The 25,268-nt window shown below is 46.6% G+C and overlaps 1 protein-coding gene across 2 annotated transcripts in view; it reads left to right on the forward strand.

Annotated features, from left to right (window-relative positions):
* The window catches only part of SLC6A11 (solute carrier family 6 member 11), a 117,936-nt gene that overhangs the window by 44,056 nt on the left and 48,612 nt on the right, over positions 1–25,268 (forward strand). For both annotated transcript variants that reach the window (XM_021069339.2, XM_084989491.1), the window contains exon 6: positions 16,653–16,787. In XM_021069339.2, the coding sequence (XP_020924998.1) occupies positions 16,653–16,787 (135 nt within the window). The remainder of the gene's footprint in view (positions 1–16,652; positions 16,788–25,268) is intronic.

Here is a 25,268-nt window from a genome sequence, read left to right on the forward strand (position 1 = left end):
ATATGGAAAGCAGAGTCAGATTCTAGGCTTAATAATTATAAGCAACACACTCATGAGTGTCTGGTGGCACATTTGGAAGTTATGAGAAATAGGGTAGTGTTGTGGGGGGACTGTCCCCATGCATGCAGGGGACATGCGTGGCCAGCCTTCCTAGGTCTCGGTCATTATATGCTGAACCTCAATCTTATGGTGCACTGCAATAGCCCTGTATGTCTCCAGGTTGCCATTAGAGGACAGTACTGCTTTTGCAGCAACTACCAAGTTGTATTAAATTGTTGAACCTTTGCAACAGTCCTTTGCAGTAGATATCTTCATTCCCACTTTATGGATGTATACACCGAGGCTTGGAGAAGTGCCATAACCTGCTCCCCTTCCAGAGCTGAGACCAGCGCCCTCTCTCTCTGCCTCCCCATTGCATTTAATACTGTGTTAGTGTTTTATGGAACCATGTGCCTTAAGATTACTTCAGCATGAGAGTTCCCGTCGTGGTTCAGGGGAAATGAATCTGACTGGTATCCATGAAGATGCGGGTTGGATTCCCCGCCTTGCTCAGTGGGTCAAGGATCTGGCATTGCCATGAGCTGTGGTGTGAGTTTTGGACATGGCTTGGATCCCGTGTGGCTGTGGTGTAGGCTGGCAGCTATAGCTCCAATTAGAACCCTAGCCCCTGGGAACTTCCGTATGCCGTGAGTGCAGCCCTCAAAAGCAAAAAGCAAAAAAAAAAAAAAAAAAAAAAAAAAATTACCTCAGCATGCATTTATTAAACACCTACTGGATTACAGGCACCTTGGTAAGTCCTGGAGACATGGAGGCAAATATGTAAGATGTAGTCCTTGTGCAGCATGTGGGCTGGTACAGAGGGGAGATGAGCTGGGCATTCTTGGCTCAGGAAAGGAATAGAAAGGAGTTCAGGGTGGCCAGTGCACACTCCATGAGAGAGAACAGAGAAAGACCGGCTAGACTGCTAGGCAGGAGCTGGCTTATAAAGGGCTTGTAGGTGAGCCTGGTAAGAAGATGCAAGCAATAGAGAGCCACAGAGAGCTTAAGGCAGAGGGATGACATGACAAGGCTTTCTTTACAGAAAGGCCATTGTGGTCGTGGTGTGGGGAATGAGTACACAGGAGCTGAGACTGGGTTCCACATACCGGTCGTTCAGTGGGAGGTGGTGGCAGCTTTGAGGAGAGGTGAATTGTGCTTTGAGAAATACGCAGGGGTGAGAACCAGCCGCAGGTAACTGAGTGCAGAGGCTGCAGGAGGCCGAGAAGTCCAGGAGGAGAGTAGCTTCCTGGCTTGAGTGCTGTGCCTGGTGGTGGTGGTGGTGGGTGAGCCGAGGTAATGTCAAGGGAGGAAGAGGTTTGGCTAGAGGTAAGGGAGCGCTGCTTCTCTCTGGGCACCCGTTACATTTGCAATGCTTCTGCGACAGCCAAGTGGAGATGTTGGGTGGTGGACAGGAGGCCTGGGGCTCACAGAGATAAGGACTCCCCAGCATATGTGTTAGGATTTCTTCACCTGGGCCCATGAATATGTCAAGGGGCCCCGGAACTCCTGGAATTGTATAAAAATGTTGGGATCGTGTGAAGAAGTACATTTTTTGTGTGTGTGAGTCCACAGCTATCCTCTGACTTTTTTAAAGGGCCTGGGTCTCCCCAAAGGTGAGAAACCTCTGATAGGCCATATTTCACCTGATCTAAGTTATGGTGTTCTTTTATATACCAGAAGGTCTGTTGTGCTCTCCATTAAGAAGGACATTTATCAGAAGCAGAAATACTTCTGGTTAATCTGCTCTACATTTCCTTTAATGTTTGTTATTCCTGTGTCACACCTGAAATAACCATGCCAGACTCTTTGAAGATTCTTCCTCTTCCAAAGGGATTGGCAGAGTCCCCTGTCTGCAGGTGTGCTGTGTGAGGAATGGCAGGGATCAGCCTGTACCTTGCACGTTCTGCACTAACAGAATAATGGAGCTTTGTCTATGGCTGGGCATCTCTTTAGATCCATAAATACTTGCTTGTTTCTTTGCCAGAAAATATGGGATTATGATCATTTTTCTAATGATTTCTCATCGCTTTAGAGTATCAACTTTCACCCCCACCCCCGTCTGTAAAACACAGTGTAATCTTTTTAAAAGACATTCTAAACAGCAAACAGCAATTGATTTAAATGACATTAATTTAAAATGTTTTAACTAACAGAGTCTGTAACTCAATTGAAATGATGACAGTGAGATCAGCTCTGACCCAAGGGTCCCTCACATGAAGAGAGTGGTAACTACATTGCAGCTGCCACCTGGGCCAGGGGTGGGGGACAGATTTCAGAGGTAATAAGATAAATAGTGCTCAAAGCAGGCATCTTGGAGTTGAGGGAATTAAAGCTCTGGGGCAGGTGGGATACAAGGTAAGAATTCAAGAGAGGGATGAGAAGGGTAAAAACATGGGACTTGGAGAACTGAGAGGCAGAGGAGGCTGAGTTCTCCGGGAAGTAGAGACCAGCTGAGAGGTGGGATCCCCTACACTGGCCATGTCTGGTGGAGGAGCCTCAGTGCAGTGAAGGGCAGCAGGGCAGTGGATGCCCCCCAACTATGTATCTCTCTTTCAAAGTCTTTATTTATGAAGAGAGAGAGGCTGAACTCAAAGAGGACACAGTGAGGTGGTCACGTAGGTGACACCATTATCTGAGAGAGAGATGGCAGAAGGAGGAACAGGTTGAAAGTAACAGTTTTGGTTTTGAGCATGTGGAATTGTAGGTAGGAAATCCAGGTGCGTATACACATAAGGAGTTGAAAGTATGGGTCCTAAACTCAAGAGATACCCCTGGCCTAGTGAGAGACCTCAAAGATCGTCAGCTGGAAACATCACTGCCTCTGAAAACCATAGGAATAGGTAAGAAAAGCCACGACTGTGTAGAGAAAGAATAGAGGCAGGTGGAGGCCAGACTTCTGGAAGCAGCTTAGAAATCTGCAGACCGTAAGCAGCCACCACAAGAACTCAAGGGCAGGGCCTGCCCCTGGTTTCCTTTGCATCCTCTGTGCTACTGCAGTACCTGGCACATAATGGATGCTAGTCAAAGCTGGCTGGCTGGTTGGTTGATTAATTGATGGAAAGAATGTGTGAAGAAATGAACCTGTGAAAGACTGAAAAATAAAATCATGAGGAAAGAAAGACTGAAACCAGAAGCATCTAATGGGAAGACAATTTTTAAGCTAAGGACTGGGAGAAAAGGGCCAAGAAGCTATTAAGTTGGACTTAATGGGAGGCTCTGGTATCCTCTGGGGTGGCTTCTGAGTGGAGAGATGGAAGACAAGGCAGATCGCCATCAACTGAGGCAAGAACAGGAGGCAAATTATAGATTCTTTCAAGAAATGAATAGTTTGGGAAGGCACGTGTTACGACTTACCCAGATGGTCTGGAACAGATCTATGTTCCTCAAGATGCCTGAGCAAGGGCCCAGGAGGGCCCCAAGTTATTGGCCCGAGGGGTGGACAGGAGGCAATCTGTCTTAAAGAATGGGTGATGCTTACAGGACCCAGGCAGCATCTTCCCCTTGCTGGCTGCAGACACAGCTGCCAGGCATGGACTCTGTCCTGTCTCCTGCATCACCAAGAGCATGTGGAAGACTCGAGGAAGAGGGCATGGAGTGGTGCTTCTTGTCCAACTGCCTCCCTGTGCTGGTGAACCCCTGCCTGGGATTTAATGGTGTGCTTTCATAGTGTGCCCTTGGTCGCCATGGCGACACAAGCCTTCTCGTCCAAGAGAGATGGATGGTGTTTAAATCATTATTAGCCAGGGTACCACTGTGTTTTCCAGACAGTAAATAATAGCCCCTAATGCTGGTGGAAGCTTGGCAGGGGCCTGCATGGAATATTTATGTCACTTGGGCTGTTCGGGGATTTGTTTTCATTTGTGGTCTTCATGGTGGAGCAATGTAAAAATCAATAGCATTGACTCCCTAGCTAATCTTAATTCACCATGAAATAGGCTTAAACACCAGACTCCCCCTTCCATTGAATTTTTTTTTTTAGCTATCCTGTGGACGGGAACTTGAATTGAGCTCAACCATCTTCATGAGTATGGTTGTTCTTTAAGTCCTTGTCCCCTCTGGGCCCAGGTTCCCTGCTACCATACAGTTCTTGTTTCTTTCCTAGAGGTGAGGTTCCTAGGCTGAAGTGCCCCATGTGCTGACACTTCTTGCCCTAAGAAACTTACTCACCCAACGCTTCCTAGATCGGGACGCCTTGGAGAAAAAGGACAGCCTGTCCCAATTCAAAACCCAGTCCCAGGAGGACCTTACTAGTTATGCCACTGCCACCTGAGCTGCACTTCCCTGAGCCCACACTGCTGCTGTCCCCCGAATGATCTGTCATCATGGCTGTTGGTGCCTGGGGCCGGCTCATTCGTCAGCATGATCTCCGAGACCCGTGCAGGACCTGGCACCCAGTGGGCTTAATAAATGGCTGGTGAATGGAATGGAACAGAAAGTCCTTTCCTTTCAGATGGAGAGACTCGAGCAAGAACAGAGACTGTTACACCGAAAGCCCATTGTAGACACATGGGACGATGTCCTGTCTTGTTCTATTCATTCTCACTGCGTTATTAGGGTCTAAATGTGCTCATTCACCAACTGTTTCGAGTCTACGTAGGCCTCTGCGAGAAGTGGTCAGAGCCCTCAAAGATGAGGCCCTTACCCTTAGTAGATCCCAACCTAGAGGAGGCGTGTGTACAAGAGGATAGAATGAGAAAAGTCTCAGTTACAGGAGAGCTGTTGACTAAGGGCTGCTGTGCCTGGTGCTGTGTAGGCACTGCCTCATGTAGTTCTCACATGTGGCAGTGAAATGGGAACTGTTATCCCCATTCCACAGACTTAAGAACCCTAGGCTCAAAGGGGTTGAGTCAGTCTGCTGCACTCTTGTCTCCATTTTACAGAAGAGGATATCAAGACCTAGAAAGACAAGAATGTGCCAAAAATAAGTCACATACATAGAACATGCCAGAGGCTGGGTTTTGAACTTGGTTTCTATGGAATCAAGGCCCATCCTGTATCCATGTGCTGTATCGCCCAGTGCCCGGTGGGCTGTGGAAGGAGCAGTGCATCTTCTTGGATGGCCTCGCACTGAGTCCTGGAGGACAGAGTCATTGAACTGGCCCCAAAGGTTGGCAAGATATTGGTAGGTGCAGAAGCGGGACAAGACCTTCCAGGCGAAGGCAATGAGAGGAGCAAAGGCTTGCATATGGAAAGAGCAGGATTTGTTCAGGGCACAGGGAGATGTGGTATGGGACAAAGCTGGTCAGACTCTGTGGCACTTGAATTCCCCATGGTGCTGGGCTGTGGTGGAGTGTAAGCTTTGGAGTCAGATGGATCGCAGCTTGAATCCTACCTTTTTCTAGCCGGGCAACCCTGAGCCAAATACTTGAATTCTGGGTGCCTCTGTGGCCATGTCTGTGACAGGGGAATGATGATACTAGTTTCTGTCTTTTAGAATTGGACAACACAAGAGTAAAGCATTTATTGCAACACCAACAATAAATATTAGTCCCATTCTTATACCATTACTACGTTTCTCCTGCTCTTCCATTTCTCCTGGACTGAGCACTTGCCCCCTTGGGCCCTCTGCTTTCAACCAGGATGTCCCTGATTACTAAATAGTAAAGCCATGGAATCTCAACGTTGGACTAGGCCATGGGGTCAATGACCTTTTTGGTCCCAGCCATCAGTAAGAAGAAAGAATAGCACCCTTCCCTGGCCTCCTAAGATGTTGAATTTCTTGTCCGCAATATCCCAACCCTGAAGATTAGATTGTGCATTGAGCTAATCCTCCCCACCACCCCCACCACCCCATTCCGTGGTCTGCCAGGGCAGGGAGTGGCATTTTGGGGTCAGTATCTGAGAAATCTCAGTGAGTTTCTCTCTGTAAGCTGCACTCAAGCCCCCAGCAACCATGTACCTCTCAGTGGGGACCTCCTGAACTCCTTCCTCATGGTGGGTTCCTGGAATCCCACAAACATTGGTGACGCTCCTTGCCCTTGGCTTCCCCCTTTACAGGGCAAGCTTCATAACCTAACATATCTAGGATGATACAGCTGGGACCCATCCTCCCTTTCAACTCAGCTTTCGAATCCTTTCTCTTCTTTTAAATTGGAATTTGGTCTTAAATGGCCCCTCCTGATATAATGTCATCTATTCCATCGAAGTACCCCCTGTACCATGGTCCTGCACCGTGGTCCTGCACCGTGGTCCCTGACCTTCCACAGCTACTGACTGGTGGTGCAACTCTAGAGGATTCTCATCTATAATGGCCACTGTTGCTTCCTCCCACTGCCTTCCATCCTTCATCCGGGAGTCTGGCTGCTACGCCTCTTGAGGATGGCTGCCCCCTTCCCTCTGTCTTGACAGGTTTTTTTTTTTTAATCTCTAGTCCTATTCACCTAGATTTTCTAGCCAATGAATGAATAATCACCTCTTTACCCTAGCCTTCCACTGCCACCATATTGCCAGACACCCCACTGGCAATATGAGGGATACCATAGGGATTTTCGAGAGACACCCTCTAGCTCCCACTTGCAGCCAAGACAGGGCTTCCTCCAGCACCTCTGCATTCTTGAACCCCTAGATGTATTGCAGTGATGCCAGCAAAGGTGATCACAGCCCTTCCAGTTATCGAGCGGCAGGTGTGTGTGTGTCATGTGCTTTGCATGGTGATCTATAATCTTCACATCAACCTTTGAAATAGGTGCTATCCTCATTTCACACCCAGGGACACAGAGGCTCAGGAAGGCCTTGGAGACCTTATAAACCACACACACACCTTTGTACTTGGTGATGGGACCCACACTGTCACATCATTCTAAACTATGGGAGAGGAGTTCCCATCAAGGCTCAGTGGTTAATGAATCTAACTAGGAACCACGAGGTTGCAGGTTCGATCCCTGGCCTTGCTCAGTGGGTTAAGGATTCGGTGTTGCTGTGAGCTGTGGTGTAGGTCGCAAACACGGCTTGGATCCCACGTTGCTGTGGCTCTGGTGTAGACTGGCGGCTACAGCTCCAATTCGATCCCTAGCCTTGGAACCTCCGTGTGTCGCAGGTGTGGCCCTAGAAAAGACAAATAAATAAATAAATAAATAAATAAATAAATAAATAAATAAATAAATAAATAAATAAATAAATAAAATAAACTGTGACAGAGAAGGTTGGAACTTGGCTTACCGAGAATCAGTGATCTCTTTGGCAGGTCTGTTCTAACAGCTCTTTTAACTTTATGGACTGCACCTGTCTGGAAACTTCCTGACTCTGTTTCTGCTTCTTGTTGACCCCAGGTTTTGGATGGTTGCTCACAAGAGTCTATCTTCAGGATCCTCAGATCATTCTCAGCATCTTCTCTTCATTCTGAGCAGAAAGGGATAGTGGGGATCATCTGGGTTGTGCCTTCATTTAAGGAAAAGTGACATAGAGTAGGAGTGTGAGCAGGCCCTACCCATGATCACAGAGGTAGTCAGAGGTTAGATAGGTACTTATTTATATGTTTGTTTGCTTATTTATTTATTTTTGGGCTGAACCTGCAACATATGCAAGTTCCAAGGCTAGGGGTTGAATTGAAGCTGCATCTGCAACCTACACCGCAGTTGGTGGCAACACTGGATCCTTAACCCACTGAGTGAGGCCAGGGATCAAACCTGTGTCCTCATGGATACTAGTCCAATTATTAACCCACTGAGTCACAACGGGAACTCCCAAGGGTTAGATATTTAGGCTATATGTTTGACTCCTTGCAACAAAGACCTCAGAGAATAAGAACAGGAACAAGACAGTTCATTTCTCTTTCCTGTAACAGTCCAGGCATACACTGCCTGCTTTCAGGGACCCAGACTCCTTCTGTTTCATTGTTGTGCCTTCCCTTGGGTGTCTCCCCTAGTTCCATGGTCTAAGATGCTCACTCCCTGGTCTTCATTTTAGTCAAGGGGGGAGAGCAGTTAGGAAAGAATAGGGTACAGCTCTTCCCTTTAAGGACACAACCTGGAGATTGTACATGGCATCTTAGTTCATAACTGACTGGCTAGAACATAGTCATGTGATCACACCTGGCTGCAAGAGGCTGGGAAATCTCTTTATTCTAGGTAGCCATGGATCTAGTCAAAACTTAGGGGTTTTATTACTACAGAAAAAGGGAGAGAGGATTTTTGGTGGGGAGCAGCTCATGGTCTCCACCACTGTGGCAGAATGGGGACTAGAACCTAGTCATCCCCACATGCCTTTGCTGCCTCCCAGCTCTAATCCTGTTCCTTGTCCCCTTCCCTACTTCCTCCTCAGCCCAGCTCAGGGAGGATGCCATGAAATATGGATCCTAAGACAGGCCAATGTTTTGGTAGGTTCTTTTTGGGCTCCATACATGTGCTATTGACAAACCATTGTCATTGCCCCAAAATTAAAACATTAGCTCCTCATGGAAATATTGCTGCATTATTAAAGTACTCTTACACACTTGAATAGTGAAGATATTCACTATTTTCTTACAAAAACATGATTCCCTCCACCTGTTTAGAATTTGGTTGCTTGAAACAGACAATGTTTTTCCTTCGTTTACTGTTTCTGTTGGAATGGCCTAAGAACACCTCTAAAAATGGTAAAGAGGCCAGAAATGTCCATGGTGGCCTCCCTTCTTCAGATTCTCATTCTTTTTTTTTATAATTTTTTTTATTTTCCCACTGTACAGCAAGGGGGTCAGGTTATCCTTACATGTATACATTACAATTACATTTTTTCCCCCACCCTTTCTTCTGTTGCAACATGAGTATCTAGACAAAGTTCTCAATGCTATTCAGCAGGATCTCCTTGTAAATCTATTCTAAGTTGTGTCTGATAAGCCCAAGCTCCCGATCCCTCCCCCTCCCTCCCCCTCCCATCAGGCAGCCACAAGTCTCTTCTCCCAGATTCTCATTCTCCTGGCTTCTTGTTCCTGGAGATCAGTAGTGCAGGTTTTGCTGTCTTATTTGGTAGAGTTCTTTCCTGGCAATTCAGGTAGTGCTCTCTCAAAATCCAAAACTGAGAAAAATCTACTGGTGTTCATAGCAATGCTTCTGTAAGGATTTAGTATGTTCAGTACCATGCTTTCCCATCATATGGATGGACAGATGTAACCCAGACTCAGAGGCAAGCAATGCTGGAAGAAAAATGGGGGAAGACTGGGCTAACACAGCAATTCCCAGCCTGGGATAGTGAGCAATGATGAGTTGCTCCCAAAAGTCAGACAAACTGGGCCCCTGAGGTTAAGATCAGAGGAGAAAACAGGAGTTGAAAACAGGAAGGTATATCTGGGCGGGTTGTGGCAGGGTGCATAGCACATGCGGTGGAGACAGAGGACTTCTGATTGCTTACAGCTTGGTGACCTGGAGCAAGCCACTTCTCTCTCAGTCCTGTTTTTTGTCCAAAGTGAGGATAGAACTTACTTAAGTGGTATGCAGATCACTTACAGGCACTATGTGACACATCTCAGCACCCAGTAGGTGCTCAATAGCAGTGTCTTCCAAGACTTCAGATAGCTGGCTGGTAGAAGGTTCAGCCCAAATCAGTGTCAGGACCCTGGAGAGCTCCAAGGAGTCCCCCATTCTTTGCAAAGGGTTGTGTTCTAGAAATCCCTGCAGTTGTTGGGACAGACCTCAGCAATTATCCATTTTGTCTTTCTCACAAATGTGGGAAGTGTTCTTTCTCCTGGTGGCCCATGGGATGATTTTAGTGAACCCAGATTAAAGGACATCCAATCACATAATGAAACAATATTCCCTTTTCATGTGTCTGAAGGCAGAAGGTGCAGTAAACTGGCTGATTTTTTAGCCCCTCTCTGACACTTGCTACTCTTGCTTTTTTTTTTTTAATTTTTAAATGATGTTTATTTTTTCTATTATAGTTGTTTTACAGTGTTCTGTCCATTTCTATTGTACCGCAAAGTGACCCATATATATACATGATGCATGTATATATACATTCTTTTTCTCACATTATCCTCCATCATAAGTGACTGGATATAGTTCCCTGTGCTATACAGTAGGATCTCATTGCTTATCCACTCTAAATGCAATACTCTTGCTTTGGAACAAAGAGAGAACACAGCTCAGGCTCAGAGCCTCTGGCTAGAATTTAATCACATTTTATCTTCAGTGTATTTATGTCTGCATTTACCTTCTATTTGTGGTAAGAGATAATGGCTTTTAGTTTATAGCGGCAATTCACGGTCCTCTTATTACATATATTTATTTAATGTAAAAGAGCATATTGACTTATAGAAAATATTAAGTAAATAATACAAAGAATTAAGTGTGTATGGCAAAAAATTGGCAAGGTGGTTAAGAATGATAGCCGTTTGGATTAGTCTACCCCTGCCTCTTCATCAATGGTAAAATGCCAGCCCAAAGAGGGTATGGAACTTGTCCAAGCTGTCCAGCATATTGTACCTTCTGACCCTGTGGTCTTGGGTCCCTGCCTCCACAGCACCCTGCTAGCCCAGCCCCTTTTGAACAATGCTCAGCTTTCCAATTGACTTCATTATCCTAGAAAAAGTAGGGATGGGCAGTCCTTCTGCAACTTCCCTGGCTTTTTAGTCATCAGACACCCCCCACCTCCTGCTATGAAATAAATAGCTATGTCCTGGAAGTAGGGGAAAACACCCCACAATTCCAGCATTGAAATGCAAATGAGCAATTAGAGTCAATTAAAACAGGATACAGTATAATTACCACCAATTGTGCTAACCTTTATATTCAGTGGAACTTGACCTGCTGAAAGGAAATTAAACAATAGTAAAAAAAAAAAAAAAAAAAAAAAAAAAAACTCTTTCTTAAACAAAGGGTGTCTTTGGTCAGGAGTCTAGTTTCAGAGGCTGGAGAGATCTGATAGACAAGACCCTCCTTCCCCTACACCTCCCCTTTCCGGGTCCAGGCCATAACTGGCAGTGACCAGGAACAGCTGGGCTTGATGGTACCTTGTCACTGATCTTATTATGCCCATAACCAAACCCTGCATAATTTAGCATAATGCCTGAGCCCTACCCTACTCTTCCAGAAAAATCCCTGAGGCCTCAGAGAGCTTGAAACTGAACTTTGCACCTGAACTTCCTTGTCCTCCATCACAAGGAAACACTGGTCTGTGTTTCAAAACCAAATCTCCCATGGTTTCCTTATTGATGAAATACTCCTTAAAATCTCTGTAATTTTCAGAACACCATTTTGCATGGCTCTAGCATTTCAAGAGGACAGAACACAAGTGCTGTTTTGAAGAAACCTGCGTTCTAACCTCAGGGTCCAGCTATCAGCCTATTGATTTGTTTCTCTAACAGATATTTATCGAGCACGTTGTATGTACCGTGTGCCAGCCCGGGCACTGTGGATGCAACAGGGAAGGTAAAAGCCACAACTCCCTTTCCTTTTGGAACTTCCATTCTAGAAATCTTAAACTTAAAAGGCCACAAAACAGCTGATGGAGAACAGATAAAGTTCTGGGAGGATGCTGGAGTGACTGGGGGATGGTTGGGATGGGGGCCAGGGAGGGCAAGACAGATGGCTTGATTTATAGTCGAGAGAGTGGCTCCTGACATGGGGCCTCACATCTACCATGGGGGCCTTCTGCTGCCTGATGTGGACAGTTGATTGGACAACAATACCACAGCTAGAAGGCAGGGCCCCTGGCTTTGAGGAGTCCTCAGCCTCATGGGGATTCAAGCACAACCCGGACAAACGCCGTGGGTGGCCCAGGAGCCGGGGATGGATATTCTGGACAAAGGGAGGCATGAAAAGGCAGGGAGGCCTGAAGGAGGCCTGGCACGTTCCCCAGTGGCAAGGAACCTGGCACAGCTGAGAGCAGAGGGGTGGAGACTGGTTGAGTTGCACAGCAAGTAGGGGCAGTGCTAGGATTGGAGCCCAGGGTCCCTGCCTCACAGCCGAGCCTTTCTCTATCTCCACAGCCAGCCCTGAGCATGAGGCTGGGAGGTAGACTCAGAGGAGCAGGAAGACATGTGCCAGATTTTTATTTTCAAAATTTGGACCATGGTCTGGGGCCATCAGTGACTGAGAGGGATGGTAATGAAGGGCCCTGATGAGGAGGATGCAGAGGGCTGTCATTCAGGATACTCTTGAAAGTCACGGTGGCAGGACGATGCTACTGCTGGGATGTGGAGGAGGCTGAGAAAAGCGGTGGGACTGACCTTGAGCCCTGGAAGGACAAGGTGGAGATGCCTCAACATCCCAGGGACCAGTGTCTGAGCTCATTTCTACATCCTTGGCTGGTCCCATACCTTCCTTGCCCAAGTCACCTCCCCTGTTCTTTCTTAGCCTTGGAGACCCAATTCCAATCCCACTTAGAACTAAAGGTCAAAGCCCTTCACAGGGACTTTCCAGTCTGACTCTAGCCTCCTTCTTGTTTCACTGCTGCTCTGGTGTGTTCATGACCCCAGTCACCTCACACAGGCCCACACATTCAGCAGTTCTTTCCTTGAGCACAAGACCTGGTCTTACTGTTTTGAGAGCCAGAACTAATGACTGGGAAGGCATGAGTGAAAAGTGGGCTAGAGCAAGGGGAGCAGAGAGCAGGTTTCTCCCCAGCTGATAATGGGCTGCCTGGAGTCACATTCAGGCTTAGCAGCAGAGTATTCTGATTGAATAGCGATGTCTGGCAGGAGCACAGGAAGGATATGGCAGTGTGCATGCCATATGTATGCAGGAGCTCTTGAGGACAAGATCTGGATTGTTTGGACAGTTGGCAGCTGCTCTCAGGAAAAACTCAAGGTGCTGTTCCTGTGTCTGGGTGGCTGAGGGTGGAGACAGATTGGAAGGGGCTTTTCAGAGAGCTGGGCCAGCATTGCCTTTCACCTTTCATGCTGCTCTCCACCTGTGTGTATTACATAATGATGCCTTTGAGCCACCTTTTGTACCCTGCCTCAAGGGCTCTCAAATGTCGGCTTACAAAGGAATTTTTTAGCTAACGCCTGCCAGCCAGTGGCTTTATTTTGGCAGCCTGACTCATCTGCAGTGTGGTCTTTGGGCAGTTCACCTGCATATTCTATTTCCCTTATAGTTACATAACATGTGTGTAAAAAGGAGAGTGTAGTTACCAGTGGAGGGAGTGCAATTCTCCTAAATGTAATATAGAAGTGGAGCATCCACATAGAACTCTGAACAGTGGAATTATCTCAGCAGCAGCATCAGCCATTCACTAAATCCTGTTGCTGCCCTGCCTGAGGAGCAGTCTGCTCTGAGTGTCACCAAGGGCATGGCAAGGGTGCCTTTCTGGCCAGTTTATACATGACCCCTAGTGGCATGCCAGTGGCCCAGTCCACCCTATACAGACCGGGTAGAACATAACCAACAAGTTTAATCACATCAAGATGGTCCCACAGATGAAGGACAAATTTCTATGATTTTCATTTGTTCTTATATTTTACAGAGTAACACTATTTTCCCTAAATTTTCTAACCATGGGGGCTTAAGCTCCAGAAATATCATTAATTGGGTCCCGGGCATTCTACATAATTAACCTGCTGCCATACAACAAAGACAGAAGTAGAAATTATACAATGAAAGCAATAGATTCTAGTCTCCCCAGCTTCATAGGTATAAGTTAGTTGAATGGAAGGGGGGGTTATTTGAAGGAAGAAAATCAATAATTTATAAGAAATGGTGAAGATCAGTGATAGATTGTGCCCACAAAGCTAAGGGAAGTCGAGTTCCCATCGTGGCACGGTGGAAGTGAATCCAACTAGGAACCGTAAGGTTGCAGGTTTGGTCGTTGGCCTCACTCAGTGTGTTAAGGATCTGGCATTGCCATGAGCTGTGGTGAAGGTCGCAGACGAGGCTCAGATCCTGTGTTGCTGTGGCTGTGGCATAGGCCAGCGGCTATAGCTCTGATTAGGCCCCTAGCCTGGGAACCTCTGTAAGCCACGGGAGCGGCCCTAAAAAGACAAAAAAAAAAAAAAAAAAAAAAAAGCTAAGGGAAGGGAAGATTTAATATTGCTCTTGGCTCTCTGGGAAGGAGTCATCAACCCTTATTTCTCACTGGTCTCCAATTTATTATCATCACCATCATCATCATCATCGTCATCATCATTATTATTATTAATGTCGACTGCTGGCCTCATTATATGTTTGACTTGCCTTCACCTCATCTGGGTTACAATATATATGACAATAAGAGATTGTATGTATTGATTACATGATGTGTCAGTTGGTGGTTGATTTGGGAACAGGGATGCTGAAATTAGTGGAGGGGGGCTGGGTTAGACGGAGGGTGGTGCCGTCATCGTCATTGTAGGTTAAAGACAGTGTCTGGGATTATCCAGACTCCAGGTTGTGTCAGTGGCACCCATTGACACCAGCCCCTGCTGGTTCTTGTTTCCTATTTTTGAGGACTGAGTTTAAATTTCTGCTTTGTCATTTACCAACCAAATGACTTAACTTCTCTGAGAGTCACATCTAGAAAAATGGGGAAAATAACACCGGATTTGTGTTGCTGTCATGAGAGTCACATATGTAGCCGGATGGTTGATTACGTGACCTTGAAGTCAGACAGGCCTCCTTGTGAATCTTGCATCTTCCAACATTACCTGGGCCACCCTAGGTGAGTTAGCAGTGCTCTCTGTGACCTTCCTCATATCTTAAAAGAGGATAACCATAACTATCTGAAGAATAAATGCCTGGTGTGTGAAAGTGATGAATAAACATGGTAATTTCTATTGTCATGTGGAAAGTGCCTGGCGTGTAGTAGGATTTTCTTTGTTCTTTCTTCCTTCCATCTCCATTTCTCCTGTCCTAAACTCCTATTCATCCTTTACAGGCCAACACCTATATCGCCTCCTTGGAGAAGCCCTCCCTGACTGCTCCTGAGCTTAGCTACTCCCTTCTCTGTGCTCCACTGTCCTTTGTGCTCCCTTGATTACACAGTGCATTTGTTATCTACCTACATACACACCTATGTTTTCTTCCTGTAGAGAAGCCTCCACTTCAGAAACTTCCATCCTGTGACTCTTGCAATTCAGGAGTCTAGCTCAGTGCTTGGTGTGTAGGAGAGTTTGGGATGTTTGAGTGAGTGTGTGAGTAGGTGAATGGGTGAGTAAGTAAATAAATGAGTAAAGTGAAGGCCTGAACCACTGGTAAAAGAAACCCTGTGTTGCAAAGGGCTGAGGCTCCAGCAGTGATGGAGGAATTCAGGTTATCATAAGTCCTGGAATCTGAGCCTTGGGACCATGTGAAAGCTGGTGCTCATGTCTGTGAATGTGCAGATTTGGGGTGGGAGGGAGGGTCCACCTGTCATCAGATTCTCAGAAGGGTCTGTCCCCCCCAATCCCAAATATTTAAAAGTCGCTGCTCTAAATAGATGGAACAGGCACTTCCCACTGAGAGGAAGGAAGCAAGTGGTTGGAGGAGAGAATGTGATGAGAGAGAAAAAATGAGACTGGGAGGGGCCACTGAGTTCAGAGGGCACCTGATATAGGACAGGAACTCCTGTGTGGTCTGTCAGGGTGTTGCTTGTTGCCTTCTAAGCAGCTTTTGTTCAAGGAAGCTCAGGAAGTTTTTTTCTTTCACTGCCTGATTCTTTTTTTTTTTTTTTTTTTTTTTTTTGTCTTTTTGCTATTTCTTGGGCCGCTCCCGTGGCATATGGAGGTTCCCAGGCTAGGGGTCAAATCAGAGCTGTAGCTGCTGACCTATGCCGGAGCCACGGCAACGCAGGATCCGAGCCACGTCTGAGACCTACACCACAGCTCACGGCAACGCCGGATCGTTAACCCTCTGAGCAAGGGCAGGGACCGAACCCGCAACCTCATGGTTCCTAGTCGGATTCGTTAACCACTGTGCCACGACGGGAACTCTTCACTGCCTGATTCTTACACAGAGTCCATGGGCCGAAAGGGCATCTCACATTCATTGGGTCTGATCGCCTGCTTCCAAGCAGACCACGTTGAACTGATCCAGGAAGACACTGGGCCTTTTCCACCCTAAGCAGCTTCCCTCCGTCTCTCCCCCTCCATTCCCTTCTCTATTTCATCTTGTCTTTTCCGATCCCATCTTTGGCTATGAAGATTTGATTTTTCTTGTTTTGAAAATCAAGACCAGTGATTTTCAAAAATCATGGCCCTTGAACCATTGGTGAATTGCAATATGAATTTAAAGGATCATGAGCAGCTTTTTAAAAAAGGAAGCGGGGAGTTCCCGCCATGACACAGTGGGTTAAGGATCTGGTGTTGTTGCTGCAGCTGTGGTGTAGGTTGCACTTGCAGCTTAGATTCGATCCCTGGCCTGGGAACTTCTGTATGCCATGAGTGTACCCTCCCCCCAAAAAAAAGAAACAGTATGATAGAAATTATTAGAGGCATCACACATGTAAGGTGGAACATACTGTTCCAGCTCCATGGGTATATGGGGTTGTGATAGTGTATGTATTTCTTTCTTTGGTTGCGGCAGACAGTGATTGGGAGGCACTGATCCAGTCCTGCTGAAGGCAATCAGTAGGTACTCACTGAGACTTGGACTGAAGGGGATGGTGGTGGGAGAACAGGCTGTGTTAGGGGCTCACTTCTTACTGCTGCACAGGGTGGCCCTCTGTGCTTGCTAGAAGTTAGGGGCCTACCAGGTAGCCCAGCACTGTCACCCCTTCTTGATTCTTTCCTCTTCTCTCCTGGGCAGGTGGTATATGTCACCGCAACATTCCCCTATGTCATGCTTCTGATCCTCCTGATCCGAGGGGTCACATTGCCCGGAGCCTCCGAAGGCATCAAGTTCTACCTATACCCCGACCTCTCCCGGCTCTCCGACCCACAGGTAAGAGCTTCCTGCCACCTCTGGGAAGCCTTCTACATGGAGGCTCAACACCCACAGAGTAGTCGGAAGTCTGTGGCCCCTTTCTCAGAATAATACTTTTCAATATAGGCATTTCATACATGGAGAATCGAATATATTGAAATACAATCACCAAAGCATGAAAAAAGGCACATTTGTGACATGGCAATGTATGGGCTTCTTTATCAGTACATTAAATAGCAAGATCAGCATAAGGTGAATAAGTTCCATGATTTCAAATGATGAGCATAAATGATATTTGGAGATCTTGGTACCGTGATGTGAAAATATCACGTGAATTTCTACCACGTGCAGGACTGTGGTCGGTCACCTGTATTTGTAATTGAAGGAAATGCTAAACTTTAGTCAGTAAAAATAAAAATATATATTTTTTTCCCTACCAAGGAAAGCAGATCCCTGCAGTTGTGCATCTCTGAGAGAAATTGGGTCTGTTTGTCAGAGGCTGGGGGTAACTCCCAGAAAGAAAATGAGTGGTCACCTGGCTAATCTGCTAGTTGTCTTTGGAAAGGCATCAGCCCTTTGAATCTGAGGTAGAACTGGTGATGCCGAAGCCTCTCCTCGGGGAGGGAGCAGGGTGTGCCTGGGGGGTGTTAGACAGAAGGTGAACACAGCACCTCACGGGCCCTGGTCTTCTCAACCTCCACTACTTGTTAGAAACTCGTAGAGAGCTTTGGAAACTCTTAGTTCCCAGAGCACAACCAGACCAATTCAAACAAACTCTCTGGGGTGGGTCCCAGGTATCCGTGTCTTTGAAAGGCCTCCAGGCAATTCTAGAGTGTGAACTACATACTCACAGATACTTGAGTGGGTGGGAAAGCATCTGTTTCTCTATGAAAACAAACAAACAGAACATGCAGTAGAAGGTGGACTCTGCATTCAGTTGATCATGAGGCTTGCAAGAGATTTCAGGTCTTCTGTGGCTTCGGTCACCCCCTGTTAGGAGAGGGTGGGTGGAAGTGCTTGTGGAATGCTGGTTCTCGCAGCTCAGGGGTAGCTAGTTACAGTGAATTAAAGTGGACGGTGGGGTGGGACCGTGTGCTCATTTCTGTCTCAGTTTTCCATGCCATGAGGGCCCTGAGGCCTAGGCCCCAACAAGCACCTGCCGGCTGCTGCCTGAGTTGCAGGCAGAATCCCTAGGAAGAAGGAAATTAGCTCCTGACAGTTGGCCTCACCAACTCCAAGCTCTGATGACAAAGGCTCAGTTGAAGAAGCAGTTTTGGAAAACAGATTTCCAGAATCACGGGTGTATACGTTTTTGTTAGGTCCACGAATTCTACCTTGATCCAGGATGAACATCCTGTTCTTTCCTCTGCTCACAGGCTTCCTTCTCCTGGTCCTCAGCGACAGCCAGTCCTGAGCATCTCCCAGAGCTTCCAAACCTGGCTGATCCTCAGAACACCTTGGCACATGTTGAAATGCATTGTCAGGGGACTGAGGTGGCACCTGGGCATCTGTGTTGTTAAGAAGCTTCAGGAGTTCTCTTGTGGCACAGTGGGTTAAAGTTGCACCATTATTACTGCAGTGGTTTGGGTCACTGCTGTGGTGTGGGTTTGATCCCCGGCTTGGGAACTTCCACATGCTGCAGCCAAAAAAAAAAGCTTCAGCGGCCATACTGATGATCAGAAAAGTTTGCAAAAACCCAGTCCTTGGAGCCCTACATATATACACAGGAGTACACACGCAGACACACCCCCACGGAGAACAAAGGTGAGGCCGGGCAGTGCATCATTCAGACCAACTGCCCTAAGCTGCCCAGTTTCCTACCAGTTCCTTCCTTGGTTCCCAGGCCAGCACTCACCTGCAAGCTGTTCTGTGGAGTGGTCCCCTGGAGCGAGGAATGCTCACTGGGCTGGTAATCAGGATGTGAGTTCCTTCTCTGGTTCTGCCACTGATCCCGAGTGACCTTGGACAAGTTCCTCCTCTCTTTGTCATTCTGGCCCTCAGTTTCCCCATGATGACACGTAAGGGCGAATTCAATCAGTGGTTTCCAGAGTAGGTTTGGAGAGCCCTGAGTTTTCCATGAGGCTGGTTTGTAGGTCATCAAACTATGAGGCATAGGCCAAATTCAGCCCTCTGCCCATTTTTATAAATAAGGTCTTACTGAAACACAGCCATGGTATTATTAATTTTTTTACCTATTGTCAGGGTCACAACTCAAAAGCAGAATTGAGTAGTTGAGGCAGAAACCACATGACCGCCTATAATATCAAGGGTCCAAAGGGAGTTCCTATCATGGCTCAGTGGTTAACAAACCCGACTAGGAACCACAAGGATGCAGGTTCAATCCCGGACCTTGCTCAGTGTGTTAAGCATCTGGTGTTGCCATGAGCTATGGTGTAGGTCTCAGATGTGGCTCGGATCCTACATTGCTGTGGCTGTAGTGTAGGCTGGCAGCTGCAACTCTGATTCGACCCCTAGCCTGGGAACTTCCATATGCTGCAGGTGCGGCCCTAAAAAGCAAAAATAAAATAAAAAAGAGTCCCAAGACCTTCCCACCACCACCCCACATTCAGAAACTTATTAGAAGGGCTCATAAGGAGTTCCTGTCATGGCGCAGTGGTTAATGAATCCAACTAGGAACCATGAGGTTGCGGGTTCAGTCCCTGCCCTTGCTCAGTGGGTTAACGATTCGGTGTTGCTGTGGTGTAGGTTGCAGACATGGCTCGGATCCCGCATTGCTGTGGCTCTGGCGTAGGCCAGTGGCTACAGCTCCGATTCGACCCCTAGCCTAGGAACCTCCATATGCCCCAGGAGCGGCCCAAAGAAATAGCAAAAAGACAAAAAAAAAAAAAAAAAGAAGGGCTCACAAGATGTAGAAGCAGTTAGACCGTTGGATGCGGTTTAGTTCCATCATCAGTGAGAGAAAAAGGGACATCAGGCAGAGTCTGGAGGAATCCACACCAGGCTTACAGTGTCTCTCCCTCCTGCCAGGAGGGGTTGCATGGAACATCACAGAACAGCCTCCTGTCAGTATCAAAAAGCAGCATGTGGGTAGTAGCCCTTCTGCCCAGAGGAGCCTGCTCCAGACTTGGAGTCCAGGTTTTTAATGGGGACAGTTTATTAAGTGCACATGTACTTTCTTCCTTCATTATATACATAGTCCTTGAGATTCCAGACTCCCAGCAGGAAAGCAGTCATTCACCATAAATTGCATTGTTTGTATAAACAGCCCAGGCAGGCTGGTGTGGCAGAACTAAGTACCCCACGGATACAGAACAGCCATATCACTTAGTACCGTAGGGAGCATCTTAGCAGAGTTTCCAGGCACCAGTGCAAGCAGGCCCTCCTGGAGAGCAACGTCAGGCCTGTGACAATAACCCTTTCCTGCATACCTACAAAGCATAGCGTATTTACTATTTGGCATTTTCTAGAAAAAAATTTGCTGATCCCTGAGCTGGAGAACCCTCAAACACCTGTGAGGGGCGGATTGATGGGCTCCAGCCTCCGTCTGATCCCCCAACTCCATCCATGTTGCTCTCTGCCTCTGTGCCACCAGCCTCATTCAGGTCACTACCATCTCCCAGTTGACGAATACAGCAGCCTCCTAATTGGCCTTCCATAAATGGCTCTTGACCCCTCTCGGCTACTCCCCATCCAGCAGCAGAGCGATCTTTTTGAAATATAAATCTGATGTGCACCTCTTTGCTTAAACCCCTTCTGGGGTTCCCTGTGGTCTTTGAAATAAGATCCAAGTGGTGGGGCCTCTGAGATCCTCTATGAGCGGCCTCCTTGCTGCCTCCTCCTCACTCCTCTCCTCTACCATTACAGCCATTGGAATTCCAGATATGGGCCTTTCCTCCTCAGGACCTTCGCACAGGTTGTTTTTCCACTGGGCACATTCTTTCTTCCTCAGACGCCCTTCTCCCCCTACCTTGCCTGAATAACATGCACTCACCCTTTAGGATTCAGTTTAAACATTATTTGGTCAGGCAAGTGTGTTTCAACTGCCAGCCATGCACCCTGGACTTATTTTCCAAATCACCTATTATATTTGCAATGAAATAATCATATAATTATATGTCGTATATATATACACACACACAGATACGTGAGTATATATATGAATTATGCATGCATATATGTATATATGTGTGTATGTGTATAGTGTATGTGTGTGTGTGTGTATATATATATATATAGACTATATGACTTATTTGCTGTCCATTTATTTGCAGCAGATATTTACTGAGTGCCTTCTCTGTATCAGAGATTATTATAGGTATTGGGCATATAGAATTACAAAATGGACAAAACAGTGATCCCTGCCTCATGGAATTGATATTCTTGTTGGACAAGAAGGCAGTCAAAATAAACAAATAAAAGATGCAGTCCATCAAATGGTGGCAAAAACCACGGAGACAATATATGGCCCCAGAGAGAGAATGCTGGGGGAAAGGGCTGCAGTGTTCAACAGGTAGGCAGGGAGGAACTCCATAAGAAGGCAGCCTGGAAGCAGGGTCGGGAAGTGGGTGGGCCATGCTTTGCCCACCTCTGTGTGCCTAGTCCCTGGCAAGCTCAGTGCCTGCTACATAATAGCTCAGTAAATGTTTCCTGGATGAATATAAGAGCCAGAGCTGCTTTGGTTTTTAAAGAAAGATTTTGTTGCTTTAGCAAGAAATCTAAAAACCTCCAGTGCACCAGATCTGTGAGCTATAATGTTTTTTCTTTCTGTGTCAGTGGTGGCCAGGAAATGGGTATGTTGGTGTGTGTGTGCCTGTCTCTCCACCAAAAAGCAATAGTTATAGTTGATTGTTTGAGCCCAAGAGGGTGGCCTTGAACTCAGAACCGAGCACCTTTCTTGTGGGTCCAGTAAATTAAGTTTCCCATCAAGCACTTGAAGTGACACAGCAGCTCACCGCCTTTGTCCCCTGGCAATTTGCATTCCGTGGTCTGTTATAATTTTCTAAACATCTATTTGTCTTCCTTGTCAGCTGTGTGTTCTCTCTGAAGTGTGAAGTGCTTCCACTCCATTTTTTTTTCCCCTTGAAATTTTTATTTTCTGCCTTTTCAGCCTTTGGGGAGTGAAGGGGCTCTTGCAGGAAATCACATTTTCCCTGCCCCAGATTCCTGCCACTCTCACTCTTCATTGTACTTCGAGTGTGTGTTTTCAGGGCAAGAACAGAAAGGACTGTCACAGATCCAAGTCGCGGGGTCTGCTTTCCCAGGGCGTGTACAAATTCCCCAAGTCAGCCTCCTCTCTGGAGGGAACTGAAGCCTGCACCTAAGGCGTCCAGATCCTGGGGATGGGGTACAAGGCTGCCCAAACAGGGAGAGCTCTCAGAAAACCATCTCTCTCCTCCTCCCCACCCCACAGGAGTACAAATCAGGGAAACAAGACCCCAGTTGAAAACCCTACCTGATGAACCTCGGGGACTTGACCATGGAATTGCTGCCACCCGGTGGCAGTGTACTCTGATTCCAGGCAAGGACCCAAGGGAAAACGGGCATTTTGGCTGTTAGATGTTCAAACCAAAATTTTAAAAATTGGCCTTGACTCAAAAATATTGGATGTTTTTGAAAACGTCACCAACTTCACTCACAGAGGGGCTGCCTGGGATTAAAAATCCCCCACAGTTTCCTTTTGGTGTACTTGATCCTGGGTTGGGGGTCACCAGCTCCACTATGCTGGTTTGTGGTCTACTTAGTACCAAGCAAGGGGATACAGAATCAGATCACACATTGTACCTGTCTTCAAGAAGATGACAGCCTCTTAGGAAAGACACACGATAAGGTAAGTGTGAACAGTGGTGAAGGTCTGTGCAGGGGTTGGAATTCACTTGACACAGGTGTATTCCTACCAGTCATTAGGTAAACTCAGCAAGAGTTAGAGACATCTTACTAACATTATATGCACTTATAAGTAGTGAATGTTTCTTCTTTACTCGAAGCTCCTCGAGTTGCCTGTTGGTGGATCAGAATTCCTGTACACGCCACTGAAATGAAATTCTCTGCTTTGCTGGGCACCTAAGTTCTTCCAGCCAGAGGTTTCCTCAGGGTGAAGTTTTGTGACTCTTAGTTTTCCACAATTTTAGTGGCACCTTATTAATCTGCAGTCTTTGTGGTTGAAGGGCTGCTCAGGTACCCATATGAGTAGTGATACTGGTTACTGGTTATCGTATCTTGATGACTGACTCCATGCCAGGTACTGTGCTTTACAAACTTGTTATTTAATTTATCCATCTCACTCAATCAGCAAACATGTAGGTGTTGAAACTTGTGATGTTTTAGTCTTGGAACTAAGTGCTATGTATAAGTACCTTAAATTCTGATGACAGATAAGTCCTTAAGGCCCTATGACCATGAGAAAAGTCCTATTTTATAGGTCCTGAGAGGGAGTTCCTAGCATGGCTCAGAGGAAACAAACCCAACTAGGAACCATGAGGTTCTGGGTTCGATCCCTGGCCTTGCTCAGAGCATTAAGGATCCGGTGTTGCTGTGAGCTGTGGTGTAGGTCAGAGATGCGGCTCTGATCCTGCATTGCTGTGGCTGTGGTGTAGGCTGGCGACTACAGCTCTGATTGACCCCTAGCCTGGGAACCTTCGTATGCCGCAGGTGTGGCCCTAAAAAGCAAAAAAAAAAAAAAAAAAAAAAGAAAGAAAAAGAAAAAGTTTATAGGTCCTGAGAATTTTAAAACCTATGACCTAATGTGATGAGGCAGCTAGGGCTCCAACAGGTTAAATCACTGGCGTCATGTTTACACAGCTAGCGCTTGAACCCAGGTGAGTCTGATTCAGCCATGTAAAGGATGCAATGTTGAAACTTTCTGTCACATCTAATTTTTCTGGGCTCACTCTGTTTCTGCCCAGCACTGGGCTGGAAATCCTGGCTCTGGGGCCTATGAGCATCTCAGACCCATGTGACTATTTTGCAGGAATCCTAGATTCTCAGCATCAGGCAGGTTCAGTCCCCATCTGTTGCAGGAATCCCCTCTGTAGTACCCTGGTCAGCCACCAGTTGGTCCCTTCTGTGACAAGGAAACTCCTCACCTCTACTTTGGGACAACCCTGTACTCACCTGGGTCCCAATGTTGAGACATTCATTCATCCTTTATATGCCTAATCTTTATTGACTCATCTGCTCTAATTCATCCATGCCCCACTTTGGGAGTACCCACCAGAGTTGAACACACTAATTTAAATAAAGCCTAAACCAAGGTACAAACCACCTCTAGGGTAATAGAATAGCCTCCATATTCCAAAGTAGGCCTCTTACTCACTGCTACTCTCTTCCCAACACGGCAGACCAAGGGAACTCTGAAAAAGGAATCCTGCATCATACAACTACCTGCTGTGGTTCTTTGAATATATTTTTTATAATGCTTTGAATATATTTATAATAACTATATTCTTTGCTAAATCTAACATTTTTAGCATGTGAATAGTGTTTTTCTGTTTTGTTTTGGTTTTGCCTGTCTGGTAGTTTTCACTGAATATTATGGGTAATATGCTGTAGATATTCTGGATTTTTGTTATCTTCCTCTGAAGAGTGTTAGTTTTTATTTTAACAGGTAGTTCAGTTACTGGCTGATTACATAAAATTTATATAGGTTCAATTTGGTTTTTAGTGTGAATCTGTGTAAATCCCAAGTTCTTCTAATTTTATAGGACTGGATAGGACTTAATAGGTTTCTAAGCTCTTTCTCCCCTGTAGACCTTGTCAGGGCTTGGCTTTAGGCTTTATTAGGGTGGATCTAGAATAGTGATTACTCTAGAATGATGGTTCTCAACCAGGGACATTTTCCCTTCCATGAGACACTTGGATGTTGGCAAACGCATTGATTGTTACAACTTGGGGGGTTACTGGCATCTAGTGAGTAGAGGCCGGGGATGCTGCTAAACATCCTACAGTTCACGGGACAGCTGTATAACAAAGAATTATGTGTTTCCACATGTCCATAGTGCCACAGTGGAGAAACCTTGCCTTAGGACATGGTTCTTCTGCCTAAGAGTAGGTCTTTCTGTGTCTCAGCCAGGTATCAAAGGTGAATACTTGGGGTCGGCCAGATCTGCTCACTCTGGCAGGACAGGAGCCCTGACCGCCTGGCACTCTTCTTTCCCTGACAGTGTCTGGCTTCTAGTGTCTCTGTTGTACTTTCAACCCCAGTGCTATCTAGAAAGTGCTAGTGCTATTTAGAGAGCCTTGGGTGGTCTCTCCCTGGATGGTTACAGCCTAGCCGTCAGCCACAGCCTTGTGGGGAACCTCTATGTGGACATTTTGGGCCTCTGTTCTGCACCACTCCCCCTTTCTGGTGCCTGGTACTGTAGATTCCAGCTAGTCAGCAACCCTATACTCTGGCCTTGCCTGTTCAGCCCAATGAGACTGTATGTTCTGCTCAGGCACCAGTTCTTGTCCCCAAGCAGAGAGCTCAGCAAAACCCTCTGGGGATCTTCCTATCTCTCAGGGATGGCAGTCTTGCCCTGTGTATTGTCTACTGCCTGAAAA

This window comes from Sus scrofa, chromosome 13 (genome assembly GCF_054392235.1).
Source record: "Sus scrofa isolate SSC_HxYL_T2T_F1_AM1 chromosome 13, Sscrofa_HxYL_maternal_Yorkshire_Landrace_v2.0, whole genome shotgun sequence".
Taxonomy (NCBI): Eukaryota; Metazoa; Chordata; class Mammalia; order Artiodactyla; family Suidae; genus Sus; species Sus scrofa.